The following is a 14,248-nucleotide window of genomic DNA, read 5'->3' on the forward strand; positions in this document are numbered from 1 at the left end:
GATTGTGTTTTATTGTTGTGTTTATTGTAGAACATTGTCGCTGTGGGCGCCGGTTTCTGTGACGGTCTGGACTTCGGTGACAACACCAAGGCCGCTGTGATCCGCCTGGGTTTGATGGAGATGATCGCCTTCGCTCGGTTATTCTGCACAGCCAGTCCGGTTTCTCCCGCCACGTTTCTGGAGAGCTGCGGCGTCGCCGACCTCATCACCACCTGCTACGGAGGACGCAACCGCAAAATCGGAGAAGCGTTCGCTAAAATGGGGAAGGTATGTTTGGTTTAAATGTTACCTCACTGTTCATTTGCATGCATTTCATATGTTTGTTGTCAGTCTATCGAGGAGCTTGAGAAGGAAATGCTGAACGGACAGAAACTTCAAGGTCCGGCAACCGCAGCAGAAGTTCATCGGATCCTCAAACACAAAAACCTAGTGGAAAAGTAACTATACTTTGATTTTTCACAGTATAGATAGCATTTTTGTCTCTTTTTTTATTGTTGATGTTCTGTTTCTCTACAGGTTTCCCCTGTTTAATGCGGTTTATCAGATCTGTTACCATAGTCATCCGGTCAAAGAGTTCATCACCTGCCTACAGAATCATCCAGAACACATGTAAATCTCCACTAGGGCTTTCTTAGTTGTGTTTCAATAACACCATACGAGTGTCTAAATGTTGTAAATGATCAGTAGATCATAACATTTTATTTTGGGTAAAAAGCAGTGTAAATGAAGTTTGTCCTGTTTTAAAGTCCTATGCTCTCGCAAAGTATTTTTTAACATTTCTTATTCTGTAATTTTGGAGCCAATAATGAGAAAGTGCCTTAAAACGCTCTAAAAAAAATCTTCTTTTCTGAAAAAAAGAAAGAATTACATGAATGTGTTCATGTAAGAAGTGCCATAAAAACATATTCCATTCACACTTTGTGTCTTGCATCTCTAAGCAAGTGAGAAATGATTTGTGAGTTTGCTATCAGAAATGACTGGATGATCAGAAAAGGACGAAGCTAATATTGAATCCTTCAGTCCAGTGTGTGTCTGTACATTGATATCTCTCTCTAACACACACGGATGAATGTGACCTTTACTTTCTAAAGTCTCTCTCTGACGCACTACATGTTCACCTTTAACATTTTAGGGGTTCAACCTTTGACCTTTTCTTGAGAGCAAGTCACTCCTTACAGAAACACAAAATGAAATATTTCAATTTTTAATGTTTGCAAACTGGACTTGTCTAAACTGCACTGCAGAACAGATCTTATATTTACTGTACAAAAGATATAGTAAAGAAAATTGTCTTGCTTGATTTTACTGTTTTGATTTGTTGTTATAACCTTATCAGGTCCATTTTTTCATATTCTAGATGTGAAATATCAGTTTTGGGAATGTGTTTTATTTAGTTTATTATTATTGGCTCTCTCGGTTCCTCATTGAGAACAGCAGAATCTATTTATAGCGCACTCTATCAGTAAAACTAGTGCTATTTTTGGAAAGCTGATTTTCTGCTTTGGACACTAGAGAGCGATGATGTGCTTTAAGTTTCAGTTAAATCCTCTAAGTGACACTTTACACTGCAAAAGTGGCACAGAAGCACTTCTGAAGTGGCATTTAATGCTGCTCACATGTGGCATAAATTTGCATTGACGCATCAAATAACTGTTTACTTTTTGACATTAGAGGCTGAGGTGTGTCAGAGCAGACACAATTGAGTCTGGCAATTTATGCTGCATTACATCTGCACACAGAATGTTTGGCAGCCTTAACTTGGCTGTATAAAGATGCCTTAAAAGGAATAAAACAAGCAGAAAATGACAGTCAATGGATCACATCGATATTGAATAATGAAAACTAGTAAATTTCGATCAAATAAGAAATAAATCAAATGTTTTCATTGAATAGAGCAACAAAATAATGTCAGACATCATGACACAATTGTACACGGATGATGAAAGATTTTGAGGAAAATCTGGGGTAAAATTATAATCGAGCAGAACAGCTGAAAAATATGAGAGAATAAACAAACAGACACTGATAAAAAATAATCATCAGTCTTATATTCTATCAGGTTAAACTTTGAATAGTCACTCAAACCTTTATCTAAACCTATCACCGTCTGCCATACCATATCCGCCATGTTTTGTAGTTTTTTAAACACTTTTTACTCATGTTTGTAGTTCCTCTTCCAAAGCGCAATGAGTTGTGGGCAATAGAGCATCACAGTCCCGCCCACAGCCCGAGAGAGCTCTGGTGCCGGAAGTAAATTTCCCATTCATTTCTCCCATTGACTTTTGGAAAAATCCGTATCTAAAGAGTTTTAGAGCATGTCTGAGGATAACCAGCTATGGCTGAACTCATAAGCATACAACATATCATTTCGAGTAAAAAAACGAAGAGAAAATCCAAAAAAAGGCAAAGGTACAAGACTGTGTACATATTTTCATTTCCGAGCGAAGGAACTACTCATCCCATAAACCACCGCGCCTCACTGAAGTCGACTGAAGCCACAGCCGCAAAAGAGCCTTTTGAGTGAATTTTATATAGTAAATGTGTAGTTAATAGCAGTTATTTCAGTAATAATCGTGTAAATAAAAATAATAATATATTGTGTGCGTGTGTGAAAGCGGTTAACGATAGCGTTAGCAACATGGTGCAGCTCAGTCATCAACACACGTGTGTTCAGTCAGTGTGTAACGTTAGTTTGTGTGTTTATTTCAAAGCCCTTTATGACACAGGACACTCTGCTGACAGGACAGGTTGAGGTCCATGCTCATTTTCATGATGTTATAGTTCATCCTTAATTGTAATAACATTTAATGTATTTTCTTAATATCCACAACAAGTGAAAATTAAAAAGTGATGGTCAGCAAACCAGAAAGTGCACAGCGCCACCGGTCTGATGCATGGACCAGTGCATGGTCTGCTCTTGGACCGTCATATTCAGTTTATTAACTTGCCATGAATTATTACACAAATGTTCAGTAAATGCATGAAGAGGTATGCCTAGGCTTAATATTGTTTTGACAGTGGCATCATAAAATGCTTGATATGACTCATACCATATGAAGGCTACAGTAGCCTATCTAAAGTGAACGATAAGTAAGGGATAATGTAAAGGTTGTTATAGCGAATACAACTCGCGAAAGGCTGATTATGAGCCCGAAGCGAAGCTTGAAGGGAGTTGTATTTGCTATAACAACCAACTCGCTATACATTATCCCGCTTATTACATGGCTACCTACCAAATAAATAAATAATTTGACACAAAATATTAATTTAAAAAGGAATGATTTAAAAACTATTTATATGGCTTCCGCTAAAGAAAACAGTCCGTTCAAGTCTCTACCAGAGAATGTAGACGGGCTCTGGTCTCTACTGTTAGAATCCTGCTTCCATGGCAACGCTCTGACCTTCGCGGGGTTTACACGACATCCACCAATCAGATGCATCACTGTGGGATTGTGGGATTGTTTAGGATTGTGGGTAATGAAGTACTTATCCAAGACATCGCGAATAAAAGGCATTTATCTCAAATCAAGGTTAGTGCCCCATGAACTTTTGGCGTTTATATGAGCATATACAATCGCTTAGTACAGCCGTTGCTGGTTTTAAGTCTACCATGTATGGTTACGTTTTTATGGCTTATACCCCAAATGTCTATGGAGAAATTGTATTGAATTTTTACTTCCGGCACCGGCTGTGGGCGGGACTGTGATGCTCTATATAGAGCTTCACAGTCCCGCCCACAGCCCGAGAGGGCTCTGGTGCCGGAAGTAAATTTCCCATTCATTTCTCCCATTGACTTTTGGAAAAATCCGTATCTAAAGAGTTTTAGAGCATGTCTGAGGATAACCAGCTATGGCTGAACTCATAAGCATACAACATATCATTTCGAGTAAAAAAACGAAGAGAAAATCCAAAAAAAGGCAAAGGTACAAGACTGTGTACATATTTCCATTTCCGAGCGAAGGAACTACTCATCCCATAAACCACCGCGCCTCACCCAGATAGCAAACTGACATCGAATCAATGTGGAAACGACGTTTCTCGTGACATTGAAACAACATCGTTTTGCTCATCGAATTAACGTTGAATCAACGTCAGACACACCATTCAACCGCATTTCAATGTTGAATCGATGTTTTATTTTCGGTGTAATAACGTTCTGAAGTTGATTCAACGTTGAAATTTGATTGATGATTGATACTAACCTTTACAACTAAAAATCAACGTTGAATCGACATCGGTCTGCTATCTGGGCACTGAAGTCGACTGAAGCCAACCGCGAAAGAGCCTTTTGAGTGAATTTTATATAGTAAATGTGTAGTTAATAGCAGTTATTTCAGTAATAATCGTGTAAATAAAAATAATAATATATTGTGTGCGTGTGTGAAAGCGGTTAACGATAGCGTTAGCAACATGGTGCAGCTCACCCAGATAGCAGACCGATGTCGATTCAACGTTGATTTTTAGTTGTAAAGGTTAGTATCAATCATCAATCAAATTTCAACGTTGAATCAACTTCAGAACGTTATCACACCGAAAATAAAACATCGATTCAACATTGAAATGCGGTTGAATGCCGTGTCTGACGTTGATTCAACGTTAATTCGATGAGCAAAACGATGTTGTTTCAATGTCACGAGAAACGTTGTTTCCACATTGATTCGATGTCAGTTTGCTATCTGGGCAGTCATCAACACACGTGTGTTCAGTCAGTGTGTAACGTTAGTTTGTGTGTTTATTTCAAAGCCCTTTATGACACAGGACACTCTGCTGACAGGACAGGTTGAGGTCCATGCTCATTTTCATGAGGTTATAGTTCATCCTTAATTGTAATAACATTTTATGTATTTTCTTAATATCCACAACAAGTGAAAATTAAAAAGTGATGGTCAGCAAACCAGAAAGTGCACAGCGCCACCGGTCTGATGCTTGGACCGGTGCATGGTCTGCTCTTGGACCGTCATATTCAGTTTATTAACTTGCCATGAATTATTACACAAATGTTCAGTAAATGCATGAACAGGTAACGTTATGCCTAGGCTTAATATTGTTTTGACAGTGGCATCATAAAATGCTTGATATGACTCATACCATATGAAGGCTACAGTAGCCTATCTAAAGTGAACGAGAAGTAAGGGATAATGTAAAGGTTGTTATAGCGAATACAACTCGCGAAAGGCTGATTATGAGCCCGAAGCGGAGCCTGAAGGGAGTTGTATTCGCTATAACAACCAACTCGCTATACATTATCCCGCTTATTACATGGCTACCTACCAAATAAATAAATAATTTGACACAAAATATAAATTTAAAAAGGAATGTATTGATTTAAAACTATTTATATGGCTTCCGCTAAAGAAAACACTCCGTTCAGACGGGCTCTGGTCTCTACTGTTAGAGTCCTGCTTCCATGGCAACGCTCTGACCTTCGCGGGGTTTACACGACATCCACCAATCAGATGCATCACTGAGGGATTGTGGGATTGTTTAGGATTGTGGGTAATGAAGTACTTATCCAAGACATCGCGAATAAAAGGCATTTATCTCAAATCAAGGTTAGTGCCCCATGAACTTTTGGCGTTTATATGAGCATATACAATCGCTTAGTACAGCCGTTGCTGGTTTTAAGTCTACCATGTATGGTTACGTTTTTATGGCTTATACCCCAAATGTCTATGGAGAAATTGTATTGAATTTTTACTTCCGGCACCGGCTGTGGGCGGGACTGTGATGCTCTATTAGCACGGATGCACATTTCAAAAATCCACTGGAAATAGTAAACCACCCGGGGAGTGACTTATTTATAGCCTACTGTTTAGGATGGATAGTAGGCGTATGGACATTGAGACGTCTCCTCAGGAGGTTCAGGTTGTTTCATTTTTGTTGTTTTTTTCCCCTCTATTGCACAAGCTTGATTCTTAATGAGTCGTGGTGGTGTAACGTTACCTCTTATGGTGTCCAACGGTGATCTTATCAGTGATGGATATTTAAATACACTTTGAGAATCATCAGTCGAAAAGTCTATCCTTTCTTAAAGACGACCTCTTATGCAAAATTCACTTTTACATGGTGTTTGAACATAAATGTGTGTTGGCCACAACCACCCTATAATGATAAAAAATCACAAGCACTGTTTTAGAACAAGCCGTTGTCAGATTTTGGACAATGTGACGTACTTTTGCACAAGCCCTTCCCAGTGTTAATGGACCCTGCAGTTTTAGCATAGACCCGCCCTGCTGTACACAACATTGTTTCAACAGCGGAGAATGTCTCCTAAGCGATTGAGATGTTTTGATGATGGATGTAAGAATGAACATAGCAGTCATCATACTCCCAACATGCGAGCCACATTGGATTAGGCTGCTTTTGTTTTTGAAGGGAATGCACCCCCATAAACCAAAACTGTGTTTATTTTTGAGCGAATAATTTATACACCAGACTGATTTGTCATTATAAAGCAGGCTTGGCTAAAAAGTTGTTGGTTTGCCATCATCCTATAAAAACTGTTGTATTATTTTTGCTGGGGGGATTTTCTCTGAGATCGGTTTGAGATCCTCCGGCCATGATTAAAAGATACTATATATTCGAAAGCATTGTCTGGAGTCTGTTTGGTTATTTCTGCGCAGCAGGTTAGAGGAAAACGTACTCGGTTACTAACGTAACCTCGGTTCTCTCTAGGAGAGGGAACGAGTACTGCGTCGAAGCGACGCTACGTTTGCATTTTCAGCTTGTTTCGCCTGCAAGCAAACGGGCTTTACGGCCGGTTTGTTGGCTGCTGAGTACACTGGTACAAACACGGAACTTAGGGCTGTACAAGCGGGAATCTTGGGTGGAAGTCCGGCCGCAGCGGGACCCGAACACCGTCTTTTTCCTAGCAGGGCTAGGATGGCGCCGAGGCCTCGGGCTTGAGTGTGATCTTAGGCCGAGGACCACGTGGCGGCGGGCGGCGTCCGGCGGAGCGAGACCGTGGTCTCTCTCGGGCCTGTTGCTGCTGGGTTGGCGCGGCTGGCGCGGGGCGCTGCTGAGTTCGAACAGGCGGCTGTTTAGGGCGGCCTGTTGCGGAACTGGAGCGCTTCGGTAGGAAATGTTTCATTGCCTGCGATGTCTTCTGCACCTCGGCGAATCGGTCCGCGAAGTCTTTGACGGACGATCCGAAGAGGCCAGTCGCTGAAACGGGCGCGTCGAGGAACGCAGAGCGCTCCGACTCCGCCATTTCAGAAAGCGTCAACCACAAATGTCTCTCGGAGACAGTTGCTGAGGCCATAATCCTACCAATGGCGTGTGCGGCGGACTTAGTAGCACGAAGAGCGAGGTCTGTGGCGCTACGCAAGTCCGGCACGTTGATCGCGCCCGGGCCTTCCTCGTCTAGCTTGCGGAGGAGGTTGGCCTGGTGGATTTGAAGCACCGCCATGGTGTGCAGCGCCGATGCAGCTTGTCCGGCGGCGGAATACACGCGACCGTTCAAAGCTGACGACGTGCGGCAAGCTTTGGATGGTAGGACTCCCTTAGCCCGCCGTCCAGCAGAGGGTGGGCAAAGATGAGTCGCTACGGCCTCCTCGACCGGAGGGAGAGCATGGTAGCCTCTGTCTCGAGCACCGTCCACAATGGAGAATGCTGGCGAGGCAGAAGTACGAACTCTGGCTGAAAAAGGCGCCTTCCATGATTTCGCTACCTCTTCGTGAAGCTCAGGAAGAAATGGGGCGTGCCTGGAGGGGGGCGAAGCGCGGTCTCTAGAAAGGAAGCAGCCATCCAGCCGGTTGAAGGCAGGCTCCTCGGGCGTCGACCAATCGAGGCCGAGGCTCGATACGGCCTGTGAGAGCAGACGCATCAGCTCCGCCTCGATGCTTTTCTTCCCTCCTCGGCGTTCCGGAACAGCGGGGGAGGGGAGGTCCACGGAGCTCGCCCATCCCTCGCTTCCCGAAGCGAGAAGCGAACAGCAGTCGTCATCCCCCTCAGATGCGGCTAGCTGGTCGTCGTCCATGACAGACAAGGCGGCGGGCTGCGGCCTTTGTCCGTCGGAGAGCGATTCCAGCGAAGCGGAGAGAGGAGCTAGCGGCGGCGGTGGCGGCGGCGAGCTCCTCGTGGAGGGGGGTTCCGGGACCCGCTGAGCGCGGCGCTTTTTACGGCACGGCGCTACAGGGGGTGGAAGAGCAGCTTCGGCGAAAGATGCAAGGCGAGTCCGCAGAGTCGCGATTGGCATCATGTCACAGTGATGGCAGCCGCCATCACCGAGAGCGATAGCTGCATGTTCCTCGCCCAAGCAGGAAACACACAGCGCGTGGTGGTCCCCGTCGATGAGCGTGGCTCGGCAAGAGCCGCAGGAATCACGAGGCATCTTGAGAAAGACACTCGTTGCTCTTTCTGTGAGGAAAAAATGTGTGTCGCGGCGGCGAACACACACACAAGATAGAAAGGATATTCCACGCCGGAGAAGCGCAGCAGGGAACGGTGGCTGAAGGCGGCGAAGACAGCGGCTTCAGGTAAGGGCTCGTCCTGCTGAGGTGCTTGTTTCAGACGGCTGTGGTGGCTCGAATCCGGTCCTACGATGCGTGTAGCTTCGTGAAGAATAGAAAATCAGAGTGGAGACAGCTATGCTCGTATTTATAGGCCTAGACCACGCCCGTTTCGGCGGGAGGTGACGCAGAGGGCGCGAAACGCCCTCATTGGTCGGCGTCACTGGCCTCGCATAGGCTGTGCTTTTCTGGCGGAGCAGCCAATGGGCGCGCGATTTGCTCCGCCTAAGGTTGTATGCTACAGAAAAGCGTTTTACATATTTTACAAAATTAAGGATTCATTTTTAGGCTTCAATCTCGAAAAAGAAATATCTTTCCCGTAGCGTCGCTTCGACGCAGTAGGAGAGAACTCTACGTAAGATAACTAGAGACCTTATTCCCAATTCAAAAAAGGAGCAGGAGCTATAGGCTAACTGTAAAAAACGGTCAGGTAACTATAATTCTTAGGCATTGTATTATGTGGTCAGACTATCTACTCTTAGGCGTCAACCAACGTGACGGTGATCACCCGAGTGTAGACTGTATACGCTTAGGTGTCGTCTGGAGACGTCCCATAGTAAACTTAAAGGTCCCATATTGTACTCATTTCTGACCTTTTATTTTAGGTTTTGATGTCCTTAAGAATATATATTTGCGGTATAAGTAGCCACCAAAAACCATCCCAATATATTTTTACAGCTCTGCTAAGAACAGGTTGATTTTGACCTGTCTAATTAATATTCATGAGTCTCTCTTCTGATTGGCCTGTTGTTTTCTGAGTGATGCACCGCCAGGCCAACCACAGGTAACTAGGGTAATTTATGCTGTAGCCTGCTGTGGCTTGGTGATGCTCACAAGTAAGGTAAATAAAACACATGTAATGATGGACACTGCTGAGGGAAATGTTATCAGGCCTTATATGTTCGAGTCGGACTTAGACCCCAAATCGGCGACGACAGGAGACAAACAACCAACTCCTTACTTTTGGCGTTATTGTAAGAGTATTATAATTACCATTACATCAATGATGCACGCATATTTAACATTAACGCTAATTTAAACTGACTGTTAACAAACTCAGCCTTTTTTTTTTTAATTCGAAGTAAATCTCCAAAATATGTTAATAGCTATAGGCTACACTGATTTTGAAACACTTAACTGCTTTATAATATGTAACGTTAGCAGACAGACACCGAATGCAATATTGCCTTCACTGATACAGTAAGTTTACATGCTACCATTTCTTTTACAATGTTACTTTTTCTGTAAAAGGTGTAGCCTACTTGAGGTACAGTAAATGTGCAAAGATGCCGACAGAATGCGAGAACATAAGCACAATTGACACCCAAGGTAAACTTGTACAACTATGAAGTGGACTGCAGCATCTTTGATGAGCAGCTTCTTTGAAAACCAGCATTGAACTATGCCTGATTGACGAAGCATTCACTTGTAAAATGTGCAGAACAGACGGTTAAGGTCGGACTAAATTGCCTATTTCTAAATAAATAAACCCACTGGTCTCTTATATTAATGTTGTTCTGTGCAATGATGTAGTTTTGTGACGGTGGGCAGTGCTCGGGGTGGTGACTGAAGGCGGTGACTGCAGTTCTGAGTTCTGACATCACATTTATAGGCTACGGAAGTCACAATGGCTCGTGAAAAGGCACTACTTTATGCAGTCTGTGGATTGACTGTTTTGAAACTGTTATATGGTAGTTACATAGCCCCTAGACCTCTGTTATCATGAAAAATGCCAGGACATTTCAGTTTTTACAATATGGGACCTTTAAGTCTGGTCCGTAGGGGAAAGTCTACCATCAATTGGCAGAATGCCACAATTATGAGAAAGGCAAAAGATGTAGACCTTAGTGGGAAAACAAGAGGGGTGAATACCAGATGTTATGACACTTGGTTATTGTGAAATAACAGATAAGAAAAAGGTAGGCTATAATAATTGCGTCTTGGCCAAAGGAAGACTCAGATGTTCTGCAGGCATCTCGGCTTTGGCTTCTGGAACTCTGGAGCTTCATTTGCATGAAAGAGAATTTGTCTCTGTTACACCCCTGAAAAAGGGGAGAAATAATCACGAGAGTGATACGGTTAGGTTTCCTCACTGAAAACTTTAGTGTTATCTGTTTGCAACAATAATACATTTTACAAATCAACAGATCCACATCTTTTACAATAATACATTTGACAGATCAACAGATCTACAGCAAATAGTAGTTTTGTAGGGTATATGGCTTATTCAAGTGACAACAGCATACTCTAGCATTCACTGGAACATATATGTATATATACTCATTTTGTCAATATAACTTTAGCTGTCAATCAAGCACAAAGTAGCTTTAGCTCAGTAAAACATAACTACATTTACCAAAAATGTCAATAAAGTGCTTAAAACACATTATACAAATAACACAGCAAAATAGATTATTAACTGCGTATCTGTTCATTCACAATTGACATAAAATGGCGGCTACCCTCGGTATGAAGCTATTTTTCTCTGTATCCGAGCGGGGGCTCCGCTCACACACGCACATATCACACTCTGCAAACTTAACTCTAACTTACTCAAAATGTTACTAAAACACACCTTCAACACTCTTGACATGTTAACACCTTATTACATTTACTTTTATACCAATAACGTACCTGAAAAAGGGGAGAAATAATCACGAGAGTGATACGGTTAGGTTTCCTCACTGAAAACTTTAGTGTTATGAGGAAAAGACCGCGATTTCCCCGGAGAAAAGGGTTGGAAGACAAAAGCAATCAATCACGGGCGCATAGATTAAGATCACTTTGGCGATCACAGATCAACACTTTTTACCCGTAAATTAGGCACTACAAAATGAAGTAATCAATATAACGTTTACATATTCGTCTTATAATTGTTACCCTTTGTACACATGTCAGATTTGGACTTTTTAACACAATTATATGAACTGTATAAATCCTTATTACTAATACTGAACGCATGAGCTTTTTAACCTTACATATTTTAAGATACTCACATCCTATTTATTTACTAAAACCTTTTAACTTATAACATATTTTAAGATACTCACATCCTATTTATTTACTAAAACCTTTTAACCTATAACAGTACAGTAAGTATTCCTTTAACCTGTCACATTCTCCCCGACAAAATAAATGTCGTCCCGACATTACCAACATTCATTTTAAACAGTCTCTTAAGCTCTGGACCTAGAAAATCATCTTATATGAGCCAGTACTTGAGCAGAGGTCAAAAGTCACAGCTCAAATAAAGTCAACGCATTATCCACAGTCCATATCTGCTGACCAGCTGTATAAACAGTCCATAAGCAGTCCTTTCTCATTGAGAACTCATTTCTCTATTGATCAACAGTCCATCAGGCTCAATGATCTGTATGCATAGTCTGCAAATTGTCTCTCGCAACAGTGTAAAATCAGTCAAACCTGTCATCTCTATAGCGTTATGCTTGCTGAAGTCCATACATGCAGGGTGGCTGGAGGTAATATTGGTGTGGTGATGGCAACCACGGAACCAGTCCTGGTGCAGGGTAGACAGAGAACAACTGTGGTTGTGGCTGGATACTGTACAAGGAAGGGCTACCAAGCTGATCATAGGTGATCCGTCTTGGAGGGTGTCTTTCTCTTTGTGGCCGCTGGTAGGCTGGGTCCTCAGGTTCAGCAACAGTAGTTAATGAAGGAAAGGCCCTTGGTGGACGATCATCAGGCAGATTTTCATCAGGCAAGTTCATTTCCTCAGCAGGCAAGTTCATCTCTTCAGCAGGTAAGCCTTTAACGGTTGTTGTCCCCTCCAACTGCTTCTCAACAAGGAACTGTGCTGGTAGCATGTCAGGAACTGGCACTACAACTGTCTCTTTCAGTGGTGGAGGCCTGTGTTCCGACTCTCTCGCTGATTCAATGTATGTGGGGACTTGTAGCGGCTCATGATGAAGATCATATTCATCCCCGCTGTCTTCATCAGAGTCAAGAGACTGTGATGCAGGCTGATGTCTTTTTTTCTTACTTTTATCCTCGTTAGTCATTTCTGGTTGTGTCTCAAAAGGTAAGTGGTCACAGGACATGAGCAGATTTCTGTGCAGAACTCGGGAGCGTCCCCTACCCTTTTCTGGTCTCACTTCATAAATCGGCAAGTCTGAACCCATTTGTCTCACTACTGTGTGAATTGTATCTTCCCAATAGTTACGGAGTTTACCGGGTCCTCCTCTTGGTGTAAGGTTTTTAATCAGAACTCGCTCGCCAGGCTGTAGCACTGCACTCCTAACTTTGGTGTCATAGTACTTCTTACTTCTTTCAGCACTTTTCTGAGCATTTTCATTTGCAATGGCGTATGCTTCCTCCATCCCTTGTTTCCATTTCTCCACGTAGTCTCGCTGGTTACTGACACCTGCCTCTGTGCACAATCCAAAGAGCATATCAACTGGAAGCCTGGGTGATCTCCCAAACAGAAGATAAAAGGGTGAATAGCCAGTCACTTCGCAACGGGTGCAGTTATATGCATAAACTAGTTTGTGCAGAGACTCTTTCCAATTTGACTTTTGTCTCTCAGTTAGTGTCTTTAACATTTGCAACAAGGTTCTGTTCATACGTTCCACTTGACCATTACCCATTGGGTGATAGGGTGTTGTTCTGGACCCCGCCATGCCACTGAGTTTCTTTAGCTGATGGAACAACTGATTTTCAAATTCTCCCCCTTGGTCATGGTGGATGCGGACAGGGAACCCAAACTTCAGGGCAAAGTCATTGAAGATGAGATTTGCAGCAGTTTTTCCTGACTTTGACGTGGTGGCATAGGCTTGCGTGAAACGTGTAAAATGATCAACAATAACGAGGATGTACTCATATCCGCCTTTGCATCTGTCAAGATGGAGGAAGTCTATGCATACCAGTTCAAATGGCTGTGTTGTCACAATGTTTGTCAGAGGAGCTCTTATTTCATGGCTTGGCTTTTTCTGTTTGACACAGCTACAAGTTTTAGTCACATAGTGCTCAATGTCAGATTGCATATATGGCCAGAAGAAGCGGTCACGGACTAGTGATACAGTGCGGTCAGTACCTTGGTGGCCCATGTTATCGTGTAACTCTTTCATCACTTTACCTTTGTACTGCTCTGGTAGAACTAACTGCTTGCGGGCTGTAGTGATTCTGTACAGAATGCCATCACTATCGATTGTCAATTTGTCCCATTCTCGGAATAGGCATTTTATCTTTGGACTGGATTCTTTTTGCTCCTTAACTGGTGGTTTGGAACCAGATAGTTTGAAATCGAGCACAGGACGGATGACCGGATCAGATTTTTGTGCTTCTCTTATCTCACCTTTTGGAATCGAGCTGATGGATGCAGCGGTTGTCTCACCTTCAACTGATACGGACATAGATGCAGCTGAGAGTGACCAAGTTGCAACATACTCTTTCTGTACCTCAACTGCTTGTATCGTGGCAGTAATAGTGTCTGGTGGAAGCTCTTCAGAACATTCTCTCATCAGTGACTCTACATCCAGTGGCATCCTTGACAAAGCATCTGCATCACTGTTCTCTCTGCCCGGCCTGTACTTGATTGTAAAGTGGAAATCAGCTAATTCTGCCACCCACCTGGAAGTGGTTGCGTTCAGTTTTGCAGTAGACAGTATGTAGCTGAGCGGATTGTTATCGCTGTACGCAGTAAATGTCGGAGCATAGTATAAATAATCACGGAACTTATCAGTGATTGCCCATTTTAGAGCTAGAAATTCTAGCTTGCCAGA

The 14,248-nt window shown here is 43.0% G+C and overlaps 3 protein-coding genes across 4 annotated transcripts in view; 2 read left to right on the plus strand and 1 right to left on the minus strand.

Moving 5' to 3' along the window:
* The window catches only part of gpd1b (glycerol-3-phosphate dehydrogenase 1b), a 154,677-nt gene that overhangs the window by 7,060 nt on the left and 133,369 nt on the right, over positions 1-14,248 (plus strand). The window contains exons 6-8 of one of the 2 annotated variants that reach the window (XM_079594253.1): positions 31-267; positions 331-437; positions 517-1,299. The exons of the other annotated variant lie outside the window; for it this stretch is intronic. Coding sequence (XP_079450379.1) covers positions 31-267; positions 331-437; positions 517-613 — 441 coding nt within the window. The 3' untranslated portion in view covers positions 614-1,299. Of the gene's footprint in view, positions 1-30; positions 268-330; positions 438-516; positions 1,300-14,248 lie in introns of those variants that run through there. 2 annotated transcript variants of the gene reach the window in all.
* Positions 9,354-14,248, plus strand: part of LOC306988763 (uncharacterized protein) — a gene marked incomplete at its 3' end in the record, with an annotated part of 40,414 nt that continues 35,519 nt past the window's right edge. The window contains exon 1 of the mRNA XM_079593912.1: positions 9,354-9,484. Coding sequence (XP_079450038.1) covers positions 9,370-9,484 — 115 coding nt within the window. The 5' untranslated portion in view covers positions 9,354-9,369. The remainder of the gene's footprint in view (positions 9,485-14,248) is intronic.
* Positions 10,592-14,192, minus strand: LOC306988363 (uncharacterized protein). The gene is made up of 2 exons (XM_079593299.1): positions 11,576-14,192; positions 10,592-11,520 (listed from the first exon to the last, which is right to left on the minus strand). The coding sequence occupies exon 1, from the start codon at positions 14,009-14,011 to the stop codon at positions 11,951-11,953; it is 2,061 nt and encodes a 686-aa protein (XP_079449425.1). The 5' UTR covers positions 14,012-14,192; the 3' UTR covers positions 10,592-11,520; positions 11,576-11,950.

The sequence above is a fragment of the Phoxinus phoxinus genome (genome assembly GCF_949152265.1).
Source record: "Phoxinus phoxinus genome assembly, chromosome: 20".
Taxonomy (NCBI): domain Eukaryota; kingdom Metazoa; phylum Chordata; class Actinopteri; order Cypriniformes; family Leuciscidae; genus Phoxinus; species Phoxinus phoxinus.